At 43.6% G+C, this 15,611-nt stretch overlaps 6 protein-coding genes across 6 annotated transcripts; all 6 read left to right on the forward strand.

The window, feature by feature from the left end:
• Window positions 1-62: 62 nt before the first annotated feature.
• LSM04_002135 (Protein kinase domain) lies at window positions 63-1,007 on the forward strand (the record flags this gene model as incomplete). The annotated part of the gene is made up of 1 exon (XM_067334205.1): window positions 63-1,007. One exon carries the CDS (start codon window positions 63-65, stop codon window positions 1,005-1,007), a length of 945 nt encoding a protein of 314 aa, XP_067191341.1.
• Window positions 1,008-1,392: 385 nt separating this feature from the next.
• LSM04_003175 (Leucine-rich repeat) lies at window positions 1,393-3,567 on the forward strand (the record flags this gene model as incomplete). Its single annotated transcript, XM_067334206.1, has 1 exon — window positions 1,393-3,567. The coding sequence occupies one exon, from the start codon at window positions 1,393-1,395 to the stop codon at window positions 3,565-3,567; it is 2,175 nt and encodes a 724-aa protein (XP_067191344.1).
• A 424-nt stretch (window positions 3,568-3,991) lies between these two features.
• LSM04_008948 (uncharacterized protein) lies at window positions 3,992-6,409 on the forward strand (the record flags this gene model as incomplete). Its single annotated transcript, XM_067334207.1, has 1 exon — window positions 3,992-6,409. The coding sequence occupies one exon, from the start codon at window positions 3,992-3,994 to the stop codon at window positions 6,407-6,409; it is 2,418 nt and encodes an 805-aa protein (XP_067191370.1).
• Window positions 6,410-6,708: 299 nt separating this feature from the next.
• LSM04_007135 (uncharacterized protein) lies at window positions 6,709-7,377 on the forward strand (the record flags this gene model as incomplete). Its single annotated transcript, XM_067334208.1, has 1 exon — window positions 6,709-7,377. One exon carries the CDS (start codon window positions 6,709-6,711, stop codon window positions 7,375-7,377), a length of 669 nt encoding a protein of 222 aa, XP_067191363.1.
• Window positions 7,378-7,713: 336 nt separating this feature from the next.
• LSM04_003503 (CHAT domain) lies at window positions 7,714-12,093 on the forward strand (the record flags this gene model as incomplete). The annotated part of the gene is made up of 1 exon (XM_067334209.1): window positions 7,714-12,093. One exon carries the CDS (start codon window positions 7,714-7,716, stop codon window positions 12,091-12,093), a length of 4,380 nt encoding a protein of 1,459 aa, XP_067191346.1.
• Window positions 12,094-12,977: 884 nt separating this feature from the next.
• LSM04_005837 (uncharacterized protein) lies at window positions 12,978-15,149 on the forward strand (the record flags this gene model as incomplete). Its single annotated transcript, XM_067334210.1, has 1 exon — window positions 12,978-15,149. One exon carries the CDS (start codon window positions 12,978-12,980, stop codon window positions 15,147-15,149), a length of 2,172 nt encoding a protein of 723 aa, XP_067191361.1.
• Between the last annotated feature and the right edge of the window lie 462 nt (window positions 15,150-15,611).

Raw genomic sequence — 15,611 nt, forward strand, 5'->3', positions numbered from 1 at the left:
ACAAGAGACCAGAAATAGAAGTATTTTTTCCTCATCCCACTCCTACTCCTACTCCTTCTCTCATGAGATCTGAGCGCTCCAACAGCAGCAAAGGAAATATTGCGGTTGAGTACGATACAGTGCAGCCGCTGGCTTTATCAGGATATACACACTTGCGACGTATCGCCATAAGCGCAACCCACGAGACGTTGGTGGCCCAATCTCTACATGGAAAGGAACTTGTGCACATTCGCGTGTATGCGTTGGGGCATTTACGTAGAAACCCGCAACTGCGTGATTCTGTGGAGCGTTGGGCTCTCGTGGCGCGAACGGCGCGTCACCCAAATATTGTGAAGGGAATGTCTTCCTTTGTAAGTGCATCGGATCTTTTTCTCGTAGAGGAACACTGTGTGGGCGGTGAATTATTTGCTGTTCTTGATGCATATTATCGCAGTGGGTCTACAACGCATTCAGGGTTGTTTCCGTGTGTTTCAATAGAGTTTGTACGGTGTACGATGCGTGATGTTATGAGTGGACTGCACTACCTTCACACCACCTGTGGTGTGGCGCATCGCGGTATTAAACTTGAAAGTATTTTTCTTGATGCCAATAATCGTGCCAAGTTGGGTCGATTTAGCATGTCTGCGGCTATTCCCACACGTGATCGCAATAACGGGATGTTGCGGTTGTGTTGTGCATCCAAGCACTACGCCGCACCGGAGTTGGTAATGGGGCATTTATACAAGGGCGAGTTAATTGATGTCTGGGCGGCGGGTGTCGTACTATTTGTGATGCTCACAGGCCGATTTCCATTTGCACAAGAAGAAGAGGAAGAGGAGGGAGGAGATGAGATGATGTTATTTGAACGTATTTGTACGGCAGATGAAGTGTTATTAACACACCCTGCACTTAATGCCGTGCAGGATCCACTGGCTGTTGATTTAGTGCGGAATATGTTGCGTGTGAATCCAAATTGCAGACTTGCAGTGGACGAGGTGCTACAGCATCCGTTTCTTTCTGTTTCATAGATGATGATGTGTGTGTGTGTTGGGGGGATTATATTACTATTATCATCAACACAAGTGTTTGTGTGTATTTGTAGTTGGGAGGGAATAGATGCATACATACATACATACAAAGAAGAAATAAAAGAAACAGGATTTATATTCCTTTGGTTGCAGTAGTATTCGTTTATATTGTGGTTCCCTGATTCTTCTTCTTTCTCTTGCCCCTCCCCCTTAACAATCTCACTCTCTTAAGCTTTCTTTATTTCTGTTTTATTATTATTATTATTATTATTATTATTATTACTATTATATCCTCTGGCGTGATGAGGTTTGTTGTTTGAGGGGAGACGAATACAAGGGGAAAATCAAAATATAACAAATAAAAGGTACAAGTAAAACCAACGATATGCGTCGGTTTGTGAAACACATCTCTGCACGTAATCCGGCGTATCGGTGGCGCTGGACTCTCAACAAGGTAGCGGCTCTCTCTCATTCCACTGATCTACTTTTATCCAGCATTCACCAAAGTGCGAGGGAGGAGATGGATTGGGATCTCGACTTCTCTCTCTTACCATACTCAACACAGGGTGATAACGTACATGAAATGCTGCAATTCTGCACTTCTACTGCAATCTCCGCAGCGGCGCAATCGGTGGAACGACTTTCGTTGACTGTGAATTCCCCAACTGTGGGATTAGTGTTAACTCGTATGTTCTGTACGGCGTCATTCGCCTCCCTTCGTACGCTTGAGCTCACATTGCATGATACAGCCTTTCTATATGAGAATGGGACTCTTGCTGCGTTGCTTTACGCCGCTGCTGAAAGTGTTTCCTCGCGTCTTGAGTCACTACGTATTACGTTTGTAATGACGGATATGACACGCAGTTTGCAGTGGAGTCACGAAGCGACAATGTCTTTAGCCGCACTCATTTCCACTGCAACGCTTCGACGATTATCTCTGGAATATATAAACTTGCATGGAACAACTGAGAAGGATCTTATGATTATCGCCAATGCTATAGCTCATTCACATACAATGGAACATTTCTCACTTCGTGGTTCTCGTAATTTTACTTCACGTGTTTCTTTTCTACGTTCTGTTATTATTTGTATGCGACATTTAGAAGTTGTGGACTTCAGTTCTACTCTACTTGGTGATACTCAAGCGGTTCAGTTGATAAATTCACTAAAGGAAGCAATTGGGGGATGGTACCGTCTTCGTCGATTGAGTCTTGCGGAGACAAATATTTCAACTTGGGCTATGCAACTTCTACTTCGAGATATTGCTGAACTTCCATCTGATGAATCTGCAAAATTGGAGTATTTAGATCTTAGTAGTAATGGTATAGATGATGAAGGGGCGTTTGTTTTGGCTAGTTGTTGTATGCGGTGTGAAAAGATGTGTGAACTTTATCTTAGACATAATCGAATTAGTAAAAAAAGTGCATCCGCTTTGGGGTCTGCTCTCATTTCTGCGGCTTCATTACGTTCTCTGAATCTTCACACTAATCCACTAGGTGATGAGGGTCTTAACGGTCTACTACAGCATGCCAAGTATTGGACTGATTTGCGTTCGCTTAATCTTACCCGTTGTCGTCTAACGGCACACTGCCTCATTACACTTTCTTCAGTGTTACCTCTTTTTGAGAAGATGCAAGAACTTACACTGGATCGTAATGACATGCGACCACTTAAAAGAAAAGGAGAGAATGGTAAAGGTAATGATACAGAGGGAGATCTACAGCTTTTTGCATATGATCCACGTTTTATGCAATGTGGTCGTTACGGAAATTCCAAGGTACTTACATCCTTTGAACTTGATCGCCGCGATGCTACAGACGGCAGAAGAAGATTCAAAGGAACAGAAGAATATCGTGTGGAAGATAAGACATGTAAAAATAATACTAATAGTCACAATGAAGAAGAAGACGATGGTAATGATGACACGGTGTTGTTTCAACGTTTTGGCTCCGCACTTTCAGGATGTCGTGAGCTTCGTCGTCTTTCACTTTCTGATTGTTCCTTGACGGATGCTTCCTTCACAGCGTTGGCTACTGCATTGGTGGTACGTCAACTCACACATCTTGATTTGAGTGCTAATCCCTTGTTTGCACAGATGAAGAGTTTAGAGGCACTTGATATGTTATTACACCTTGCAAGTCCATCACTAGAGGAGCTTGACCTATCCTGTACTGGTTTAGGAAGTATTGGTGTCTCGCTTCTAGCTGATGGTCCAATGGCTCCTCATTTTGATGAGGAACAAAAAGGAGGCGAATCTGCTTTGCGTTTGTTGAAGACATTAAAACAGTTGCGCTTATCAAATTGTTGTATTGGAACAGATGGTTTTGAAGCACTAACGGATGCAATATCAACTCTTGTTTCTCTGGAGCGATTATTTCTTGATAGCAACAAGGTCAATGAGGCAAGTACTGTGATTTCTTTACTTGGATCATTGGCGGTATTACCATTATTAAAATTTGTTGGACTTTATGGTTGTGTTACACATAATTGCACATTTCTTATCACGGAATCTCAGGAGTACGTGGCTTTACAGCGTAAAGGTGTGGTAATTCACCTCTAATAAGGCAGTTGCTGTGGTAAGCTCCTCTTTTTATTTTGACGGTAAAGGATTATGTTGGCACTGGTAATCCCATTAAGGATAAAGAGGTAGTACTGGTTATCAAAAGGGTAGATTACGTTCCCCCACCTCAACTTTAGTATCACTATATATATATATATATATATATATATAATTTTATTTATTATTATTATTATTATTACTATTATTATTATTACTATTATTATTATTATTATTATTATTATTTTAGTATTGGGTTTACTTTCTTTCTTTTATCTCCTTCTGGTTTCTACCGTCTCCTACCTATTTCCTATACCAAGGTAGTCTTCCATACTCCCTCACTTTGTCTTATTCCTCCTTTCTTTTTTTCTATTTCAATATTCTGCTAGTCTCTGTTGTGCCTTGTGGGCTTGTTAGACTGCACGTGATGAGTGGGTACGGGTACCGGAAGCGGGAGTACGAGGAGGACGCGGGTCGGGTGCGGTACAGTGATTTGCCGCCCGAGACAAAACTGCAGCGGCGGCGGGTGGAGCGGCGGGAGAAGAAAGAGCGGGAGCGCACACTCGCGTACTTCACTTCTGTACAGCGGGCACTCGACGAGTGGGCGGCCGGCGGCGGGGACGCGAGGAACATCGCCGCCATCGTTGACGGCTTCATCGTCGAACTCATCAAATTACTCCGCGCCGACCCCACACTGCACTTACTGCGGAACGGGACCGTCTGCCGGGCCATTGAGGCGGCCCTCGCCCACGCACTGCTGCTGCATCTCAAGTCCCTTTTGTACGTTCTGCTGGGGCGCGTGTATGACACCGCGGCATCGCCCACCGCCAGTTATGTTCTCGAGGCCCTTGTCGCACGACTCACCGCCGCCCTCGCCGCGGAGGCACAATCGCAACAACAAGTCGATTCCAATTCACCCGCAGAGACTATTGACATGGGCGACGGGGGGACAACACTCGCGGCGGAAATGACTGTAGGCGGCCCTGGCGCCCACGCAGACGGCGGGGTTCCGAGTGTCGCGACACTTCTCACAGGTGTGGTAGACGAACTCGCAGAGCGGGCAGATGATATTGTCCTGCATGAAGTCGCAGCTCGTGCAGTACGTTCCATTGTATTACTTCTCGCCGGACGCACTATTCGAGGTGCCCCACCACTGCAGTATCCCATCAAGTTCATGCCGCAATTAGAGACTTTAGCCACAGCACTCATGCAGTCATTAGAGACAACATTCTTTGACAATCGCAACCAGTCTGTGGTGGGTCTCTGGCTCGCCATTGCAAGCACACCAACTGCAAGTTTTATTGTCCAGAATCTCCTACGAGTGAGTGAGGAAGGCACAGCGGTAGACGTGGCGGTACGTCAGCGATTGGAATCTGTCAATGACGGCAATATCCGCAATGATAAGAAGAGTTCAACGTTGCTACGAAGCCTTCTCTTGGATCCTATGGGATGTCATATTTTTCAAGCATATGTGAAGGTTCCAGTGCCAACAAAAGTTCTGGAGGCATGTGATTTAATCGCTACACGTAGAGCAGCTGAAGTAGAGGCAAAGACAATTCCAAAATCTACAAAGGAACGACGACTTAAAGAGATTATGCGTGAAATAGCAGATAATAAGACAGGAGAAGAGGAGGATGAGAAAAAGAAGAAGAAGGAAGAGGGAACAGATGTACCCAATATGGATGAATACCCAACATGTTGGGATAAGGCTCTTGATGTTTTATTAGAAACGATGGATGAACTTCTTGATCCCGCTGTGGATCGTGTCTCACAGGCGGCATATACTATACAGGATCTTGTGCTTTTTACCCCGACGGCATTGCACTTGGAACGTATTTGGGAGAAACTACTGAAACCTAGACTAGAAATATTTCTCTCTACACCAGCCTTGGCACAAGTGCTTCTTCTCTTTACCCGCAAATGTGCATTTTCCGGCCTACCCAACGCGTCAAATGATGAGGATAATATAGCTGTAGTCTTAGATAACCGTGGAAGTGGTGGTGGTGGTAGCGGTGGTGAAGTAATCCCAAAGGATATTGAGCAGCACTTGTATGCTGATGTTGCACAAGGGGTACGTTATTTTCCTGTTTCTACAGATTTTCAAAAGTCGGTAACGACAACGTTGTGCTTTGCGATGAAACAACTCTGCACGAAAGGTGCCGCGCAGTACCTTCTTGTGGATGGTGGTATGCGAGAGAAAGGATATGATGTGTCACGTTGTATTCTTCACTTTAATACCTCGGCATCAGCCATGTTTATTCACGCTATGGATAAGTTATGCCTTGCTGATGTTGATACGCTTATGCGACAGACAAAGGGTAGTCTTGTGGTACAGCAGTATCTTCGTGCCGCAGCAGGTTTGCACGCGTTTTCCTCTTCTTCCACTGCCGCCGCCGCTTCCTCCTCCAGTGCGACTGGAAAGAACGTGGATGAGCGAAAAGATGAGAAAACTGCTCTAATGCGATTTCTTCGCCGAATCAAGGAATTACTACCAGTATTAGTGGATGACAAGTGTGCAGCATTCGTGGTGGAAGTTTTATATGAAGTTGGATCCCTTGGACTGAAGGAGGAACTGGTGAAGCTTTTGGTACCTATTTACAGTACTCTGCGTCGTGTACCAGGAGAAATGAAGGATTATGAAGAAACACAAGAGCAACAGGAAGATGCAGAAGGTAACACTTCGGGTACAAACCGTCCGCAAATGCGTGGTTTTATTGCGCGAAAAGTAATGAGAAAGTGTTGTGTGGAGTTATACATGCACCGGCCTGAGGAGTGGATGAAGTTAGCACGACGTCAATGTCAAGTGCAGCGGCTCCTACAACGCATGTCTGCCGTAACACTGTAGCATTTCAGGGAAAAAATTACAAAATATATATATATATATATGCATACATTTATAATATTTCTGATTCTGCTGTACAGCTCTCTCTAATCGAAGCGCTGATTTAAATATTATTAGTATTATTACTATTATTAGGGTTATCTGTAGTGGTTTGGCAAAGCTGTCTACCTGTCCTATCACTTCAATTCTTTCTAAGGGATTTCTCCTGTTTTTTTTTTGCTGTGTAACTTACAACGGTAACTTTTCTTCTTCTTCTTTTCAATTTCCCTTTCTTTTTTATTTGCTTTTGTTTTACTATAGTGATGAGCTGCTCGCGGGAGGAGCTCTGCAGTCTGCTGAGTAGGCTGGAGTACATGGAGCGCCGCGAAAAGGAATGCGAGCGGGATCTCCATAATCAGCTGGACACTGTGCAGCGGGATATCGCGACTACCCGCAATGAGTTTAGTACAGCAGAGACAAAGTGCCGCCAAGATATTGTACAGATGCAAAAAGATTGGCGTTCAGCGACAGCATTAACGCGTCAGGCTCTAGAAAGGGCAGAGTGTATTGGGCGTGATTCGGTGGTGGAAGAAAAGGAGCGGCTTGTGAGGGAACAGCAGGAGCGTGAACGAGAGCGTTTTGATGCGACGCAACGTATTGTGGAGGATCTCGCTGAACAGGTTTCACGACTCTCAGAAATTGTGGTAACTAAATTGACTGATACACGGCAGCAACAGGAACAGAATGTTGAGCGGGAGTTGGAGAAACACCGAGTGTGGCTTCAACAACACAAGAAGAAGGAATCGGAGTTTTTGTGTTTTTTCAAAGAGACATGCGCACAACTGCAGAATGCTATTTACCACGAACAACAGGCAAGGGAGGAAAGTATGAAACGTATTGAACAACTCCTGACGGGTACCACCACTAACATCACCGGCATCAACAGTATCATCAATCACAATAACACTGCGAAAAAAGTGTATCGTTTCTAGAATCTTTAGATTAGATCTTTCTTGTCTTTGCGTCTGCAAGTGAGTATTGTGGGTAAAACTTTGACTTTTTATTTTCCCTGTTATTATATTAGTTGTGTTCTATCTATCTATCTATCTATATATATATATATATATATTTTTTTTTGACCATGTATATATACATTCTTTATCACCTCTCTGTACTTTTTTCTTTTTACATTCTGAGCGCTTGCGAAGGAAACAAACAAACCAAGAAAAAAAAAGATAGAGCGAGAGAGAAAGCACCAATTCCATTACAGCAACAAGAGAAGAGAAGGAGGAAAGAAAAAAAGAAGAAAGTAGGTAAACGTACATGGTATGGGCGAACGTGTGAATATCTGCGACTTGTACCGCTCCTACTGCGCTGAGGAAGGATGCCGCGCCAACTCTGCGGTGCTGCAGTACATTGAAGATCGTGGGGCGATGCACTCATTAGTGCAATTAATGCTCGGAAACAATTATTTGGGTCCGCGGGGTCTGCGGCCGGTTATTCGCCTCGTTGCCTATTGCCAAACCCTCACGCAGCTCAATCTTGATGGTAACGGCGCCAACAACGATACCGTAGAGGAACTGTGTGTTGTGTTGGAGTCTCACATGGGTGTGAAATCAGTGAGTCTTCGCAGTAATCCCATTACGGCCACAGGCGGCAAACGGCTGTTACTGCTGGTGGAGCGCAATCCACGCATCACATTTTTGGATCTCACTGAAACGGATGTGTTTGAGGCCATTATATATAAAATAGGCGTCGTTACAGCCGCCAACCGGCGGAGAGCCATGGAGGAGACACCACAGCTGGTTCTCTCAGAGATTGATGAACAATGTCAACAACAACAACTTCAACAATCACGTGGATATATGAGTTCCCTGCAAGCACGAACGGCTACAGAGGTGCCATCACTCTCATTATTACCACCAGTGGTGAAGGAAACAGCAACAACAACTGCAGCATCAACAGCAACAACAGTAGGAGCAACAACAACAACAACAACATCAGCTTCTCCTACTACTACTACTACTACTACTACTATGGCAGGTGCACCAACCACCACCACAACAACAATAGCTAGAGGAGGAATAAAACGATACTCAGTGTTGAAGCGTGAGACATTCTCACCTGCATCTAAAGGTGCTCCGGCGATTACAAGTATTCAACCACGTCCACCAATTCCTGCTATTGCGTCAAGGGAATCCACACGACTGCCAGAACTGCAACGACAACAACTCCTCCGGCGGTACCGTGAAAAGGCGTTACTGTTTCGTGAAATTAATTCCAGTATGGCAAGTAGGGTTGCAGATCGTGCACGAGAGGAGTTAATGCTTCTAGAGAAAAGCATGAATAATCAGAAAAAAGCTATACTTTTGGAGTCAATAACGGATAAAAAAACACCTCCTCCTGCCCAAAAAGAAATAAAAGAATCTACTGATACAATAGATACAAATGCTGATACAGATACCGTCCCATTGACATCAACAACACCACCACATCAAGAGCAAGAACAATATCAAGAACAACAACAACAACAACAACAGCAACAGCAAGGAGATGGTAAAGAAGGGAAGAATAAAGAATCCAATATGGATTCCCCTAGTGGTGGTGTGAATGAAACAGAAAACCCGTTTGCAGAGACAGATGGCGATATTGTTCACACCAATCCTGCTGATAATATGCCGTTTGGGAGTGAAGACACAGAACTACATCCTCGGGAGTTCAAAACATCATCAAATAGAGAAAAATTAATAACAGATAATGATAATTTAATTGAAAATGTCGATGATAATAATGAGGATGATATCCCTCTGGGATTACTGCAGGTGAGTCCGCAGTGGATGGCACTCGACAGTAGTGAACAGTTCCAACGACTTTTTAACACTGGATGCCGCTGCTATGTAAAACATGATTTTGATACAGCGTACACTGCATGGAATGAGGCAATGAGTATTGCAGTAAAGAAGAAGAATCGAGAGTGGATGGCGGTATTGACGAACAATCTACAACGCCTCAGCTATGAGCTGCTTGTACGTGAGGGTGTAGATCATCTCGAACGTGATAAGCTTGAAGAAGCTGATACTTCATTCCAACGTGCGATGGAAGTAGCACAAAAATCCCATAACGCTAAATGGGAGTCAGATATGCACAAGGCCCGAAAAGATGTTCAACATGCCGTATTTCGTCGTTGTCATGAATCGGCACTGCGACTATTTGAACAGGCAAAAAATCAACAACCACAAAAAGTGACAGATGATGACTACTTTATTATTCCTGGAACAGATGTTTTAGTACAGCATACAGAGGCGTATGTGAATGAGTGGCCACGATTACTACTTGTAAAGGAAGCGGTCGAAACGTGGGCGGCATCTCGTCTTGTATTACAGCGTATTGGTGGAAGTGCAAGTCGTGAACTTGAGAGTATTATCACACAGTCACTTGATGATGTTGCCTGTTTTCTCGCCCGTCGCTGTTTTGATACAGAGGATACACTCTCATTAAGTTGGATGCGTACATCTCGCTATAACTATCAAGAGTGCATTATGCTCTGCACACTGTGGACCGATATGGCTTCATGTGATAAGTTCTCAGAGTATCATAAACTTTTTGCAGCACTTGCAGCGGCGCAGATTGGGAACTACTATCTTGCCACTAATCAACTCACTCACGCCCAAACACAGTTTGACATACTTGAATCACTTGCCGTAGAAATTGGTGATCCATTATTGCGTGCAGCAGGGCATACATTTAGTGCACTGGTGAATTGGCAACGGGCACGTTATGCTGTGACGGAATCATTATTGCGTGCGGCATTGCTAGAATGGGGTGCATTATCTGAACTGGGAATTGTACAAAATGTCCACTTAAATGACAGTGAGATGAGCAGCAACAGTAAGAACGGGAAAGTGAATTCCAACAGTTTTTCTGGTGGTGGTACTGGTAGTGGTGGTGATAACAAAAAATCCACTAATGGCAATGATGCTAACGCTGTGTGTAGTTCAAAACTAATGGGATCTATTCCAAGAGATTATATAGGTTTAATGGAGGCGGTAAGTTACAAGTATCTTATCTCAAGCATCGCAAGTACATATCGCTATCGTGAAGCACTTGAAGTGCTAGAACGAAGTTTGTTATGCAAGTATCGCGATCTACTGTTTGAAAAGCTAAAGGTAAACTTCACAGCTCAACCTACACTTGATCAAATTGTGGCAACTTCCTCGCAAATACGTTCTCCATTTATTTATCAACTTGTAACACAACGGTATGAATGGTCATCTGAAGAGCGGTGTTTTACAATAGAGGAAAAATTATTGATGTGGGTTGTACCACAGGGTAATGAGATGCGCTTTGTTGAAGTTGGTGTTACGAAAGACTTTAAAGTGCCTTCTATTAACAGTCTTGTAGAAGTGGTACGCCGTGAGTTATTGCTCGATCCATTTTCTACTAGCAATAGCACGAACCGCGACAATAGTAATAACATCAAAAATAACACCAATACTACTATTGATACTACTACTGGTACTACTACTGCTACCGGTACCGGCACTACAACTACTCTTAATAATAATAATAATAATAATAATAATAATAGTAACAGTAATAACGTGGCGGAAGATATCATTATGACCTTTCCGAAACGTTCATGGGTAGAACCGCTACAGACACTTTACGCTATCTTTGTGGACCCCGTTGTAGAGTTCCTTCGTGCACTTGATCCACTGTTTCTCAGTAAGAATGGTGTCATTACGCTCATTCCTACAGAACGACTATGGCTTGTTCCATTTAACGCCCTTATTGCCCGTAATGGTAATTTCCTCGTTGAAGACTTTGCCGTTCAACTTGCCTTCTGCGCCACACAGTGCGCTTTCTCTGCACTTAGTGTGCGCCGTGTGTTGCAGCGTGATCTCTATCGAGATGTCGTACTTGTGCAGCGTGAGGCTGAGACCCCTGCGATGCATTTACTCGCCCACGTTTTATTTCCATTTGATGCCCTGCGCTCCACACGTGAAGGCAACGCCGTTGTGCGTACACTCGCCGAACACAAGCGGCACATGGATGAGGCGAGTGGAACCACAACCTCTGAAACAGTTGTGGATGATCTTAATACGTTTCGTGAGTTACTGCCAAAGAGTCGTATAGTGCACATTGCGGCCTCCACCACAAGTGGTACACGTAATGATGATGGAACGGCTGGTGCTATTTGCATTGCGGCATCGCGGGAGCAAATTGTACTATTGCGATCCTCAGAGATTGCCCGGATGGAACTCTATGCGGAACTTGTGGTGATGAGTCATACAAACATGTCCACTTCTCGTGTGATGGGTACACACGATGATGTGCAGGGACTCATCCGGGGATTTCTCTCTGGTGGGGTGCCGTGTGTGATTGTGGGGCAGTGGTGCACACCAGACATGGTGCCGTCTGATCTCTTCTCTAAATTCTACGAACTCCTCGCAGAGGCACACAAGAAACAACAGCGGGGCCCCTCCACACACAGTTCCGCACGGGCCGCCACCGCATCTGTGCAGGCACCCATGAATCCATCAAACAGTAAAGACGAGACTGGGGCGCGTGATACAGCAGATCTGCATCGACATAAGGCCCTAGTCCTCGCCTGGGCCATTCGTGCACTATTAGAAGAAAGCTTTTTCCGCTTTTCCCCACGTGCCTGGGCGGGTTACTGTTGTATTGGCTATGGCTCGTATCAGTAAGTGGAACCAGCAACAAGAAGAATAATAGTGGTGGGGTGGTGGTGGTGGTGGTGGCAACAACGCCATCGATGTTGAGAATTTTTTTACTCTCTTTTTTTTTTTTTTGGTTGTGACCCTTCTTATGTCCTTTCTCGTCAGCATCGCCACCACTCCCATTTCCATTCTTGCAATATGTATACTATTTATTAGTGGTCTTTGCGTATGCGCGTAAATATCTTTTTTTTTCTTTCCCCTTTCCCCGTCTCTTTATTAGGCCGGGATATATATATGGGTCTATGTGTATGTGTTTCCGGCCATATTGTTATTTTCCATTTGCACTATTGGCGTAATGAGCCTTCTTGTTTTTTTCTAATTCCACTTTATGTAAAAGAAAAAAAAAGGAATTAAAAAATAGCTGTATATATACATCAAATTGGAGAGAACTTTGTGTTACACACACAAAAAAAAACGCATTTGCAACCACGCATGTACTACTCGGATGGAGTCGAAATAGAGCAATGGAATATAAACGAAAATAAAAGAACAATAAAGAGTGTTTTTTTTTTTCTTCTTTTGATTCCATTATTCTGCACTCATTGTACTGTTTTACCTTTCGGGTCGTTTCCATATGTATCTTTTTTTTTTTGCTTCTGTTTCTTTTTTTTTCTTTTTGATTATTGTTCTTTTTTGGTGGGGTCGTTAGCAATATATATTATTCGTGGAATCAGGGGGGAAAGAAAAAAACGTAGATAAAAGAAAACGATACACCAAGGGGTGTTAAACAGTTCATAGTAGAAGTAATACATTTATATTCCATTTATATTTGTATATTTATTACATACACTACTAAAGAGATGTATTCAGAGGTCTATACAGGGGAACTACCAACAGAAGAGCGCCAGCCAATGTCAGATCATGAAGTTTTATTCTTTGGTTGTGTTGCGGTGATGATTTCAGAGGTGCGGATAAAAGGGTTAACGTTACAGCAACAGTTGAAATCACGCCGTGATACACAGTTGTGTGTGCGGGCCAGTGTTGCCCCTGTTAGCACAGAAGCACTGGAACGTATAGGAGAATCTGTACGATCTAACATGTATGCACTTCAGGATGCAGAAATAGCAGATGAATTACTTATTCCTGTTATGCTGGAGCGTGCTTCTCATGTTATTACTGCTAATACTACTACTGGTATTAGTGGTGCTGTGTCTAGCACTGCGTCAAGTAGCACTATGCTTAACAACAATAATGTTGAAAAGAAGGATGATTTACGTAAGCCTATTGAGGAAAAACAATCGTTAGAATTGGTACTGGATATTATTTTTTTACGCTCTGGTGTATCCACTACTATTGCACGCCGTACTGTTATGATGGAGTCCTTAAATGATGTGGGAGAACACAACTGTGGATTGGCCACTGCCCGTGTTAGTGCGGCCGTACTGTACGAACGTGGTCTCCTTGACTCCTCCACTTCTTTGCACATTGACAGTTCCAATTCATTAACTACGGAAACAGACGAATATACAGATTGGGCTGGTGTGGAGATTCAACTTATTGTGCGTGCCATTGATGCCTCGGCACCATTGCGGTTGATGCTCGCGGCTGAGGACACCGCGCGATCGTTACTTCGATTGCCAAAACTGCAGCCACACACAATGTTTGTTTTCCCACAGCAATCCACCGTACCGTACGGTGCCGTACCACTGGATGCCCTGTACTACTTCTACCGCAGTTTCTTTGAACAATACTTTAATAAAACACTCAAAACAGCAGCCCACGTCCTCCAGTTGCTGCGGTCAGTGGAGGAAAATAGCGAGGGAAATCAAATGCAGGAAAATGATGGAAACAACACGAGCCATTGGTCTGCATTACACTCTGTGGACTTGCGGCCGGTGTTGATTGGCGATGACGCCCTCGCCCCTCTACTCGCCACACTCTTTCATTGTCCATCTCTCACTACACTGCAGTTAGATGAGAATAGCGTTGGGGATATCACATGTTACCGTCTCGCCGCACTCTTTCACAAACACCGATGTCTCCAATCCATTTCAATCGGAGGTAACAATATACATGAGAGCGGGGCGGAACAGTTACTGCGTCTTGTGCGGCGGAATAAGCGAATCATGCATCTCTGCGCTAATAAGAATCCATGTACACCCCGTGCACTGGAGCGTATTCAACGGGTGTTGGAAATGAATGCAGAGGCGTACGAGAATGATCCTTTTAATCTCCTTTCCAAGACATACACATACGCCGTCTCTCCCATTTCTTTTCCCTCTAGCATACTCAAAAAGGCTCTTGCAGTGTGGGCCATGTTATCTGCAGCTTCAGTGAGTGTGAATCAAGAGTCCTCTGCTTTTGTTGCTGATAATAATAATAATAATAATAATGGTGAGGGAACTCTGTCAATTATCCCAGAGTGCGCATTGGCACCGTTGTTGAATGAGGTCATGCGTACAGTTGCGTTTCGATTGTCATCTATTATACAAGACCCATGGGTCCGCATGGTGTTTGCCGATATTGAGAGCTACAGAAGGACTCCCATTTCATTGCAAGAAAATACCAAGGACATGGATAAAAACAAGAAGAATAGCACTACCACTACCACTACCACTACCAACAATAAGAAAAATAGCGATAAAAATAATAATACCGATAAGAATAATAGTAATAATGCAAATAATAATAATAATAATAATAATAATAATAATAATAATAATAATAATAATAATAATAATATGGAGGGAAAATGTAATGTTGAAGAGACTACTGCAGGAGAAGGTCAGATATCGCTTGTAAATGTAGAGGAACTATACAATTATTCTTTTCTTCATATCGTTGTTGTTACAATGCGGGGTATAGCAGTTGGAGGGGAATGGGGTGAAAGTGCAGCAGTACTTCGTGGGATTGGAAAACGCCAAAAGAAAATTGGAGTCACGCCAGAAGATTATCGTGATGCCCTGCAGGTATTCACGCAGTCCCTTGCTGGAGTGTGTGGAAAGGATCGTGCAGATGCGGAACACGCTGCAGCTTTTCTTCAGTGTCTTGCATTGGGTGTGAGAACTGCTACATCTACCTAGAGTGCGGTATCCACTGTGTCTACTGGCATCCCTCTGTTTTTGTGTATTTCTGCGTGTGAGAGTAAATAAACTGCTGAGAATGTGTGGGAGAATGAGAATGAGATAGAGAATACATATGCTAGATACCATAATAGATGTCCAGAACCACTACAGAAGTTCTAGACTTCTCTTTTTTCTGTCTGAGTGAGTGAGTGAGTGTGTATGTATGTAATGTAAGTATGTATGTGTGTGTGTTTTTTTTTTATTTTTGATTACAGAGTGTTTTTTTTTTGTTTTGAATGTTTCCTCAGTTCTTTATTTCTTTTCTATTGTATTTGTTTTTTTTTTTGTCTCTCTGTTTGTGGGGTTTGGGGTTCTTTTTTTTTTTTGTGGGGGGTGTTACCTTTTCACCTCCACACGCATAAATACCTGAACATGTCGTCTAGTTTTTTTGCTGCATTAGTGTAGTTCATCAATCTACCA

The sequence above is a fragment of the Trypanosoma melophagium genome (genome assembly GCF_022059095.1).
Source record: "Trypanosoma melophagium isolate St. Kilda chromosome Unknown ctg24segment0, whole genome shotgun sequence".
Taxonomy (NCBI): Eukaryota; Euglenozoa; class Kinetoplastea; order Trypanosomatida; family Trypanosomatidae; genus Trypanosoma; species Trypanosoma melophagium.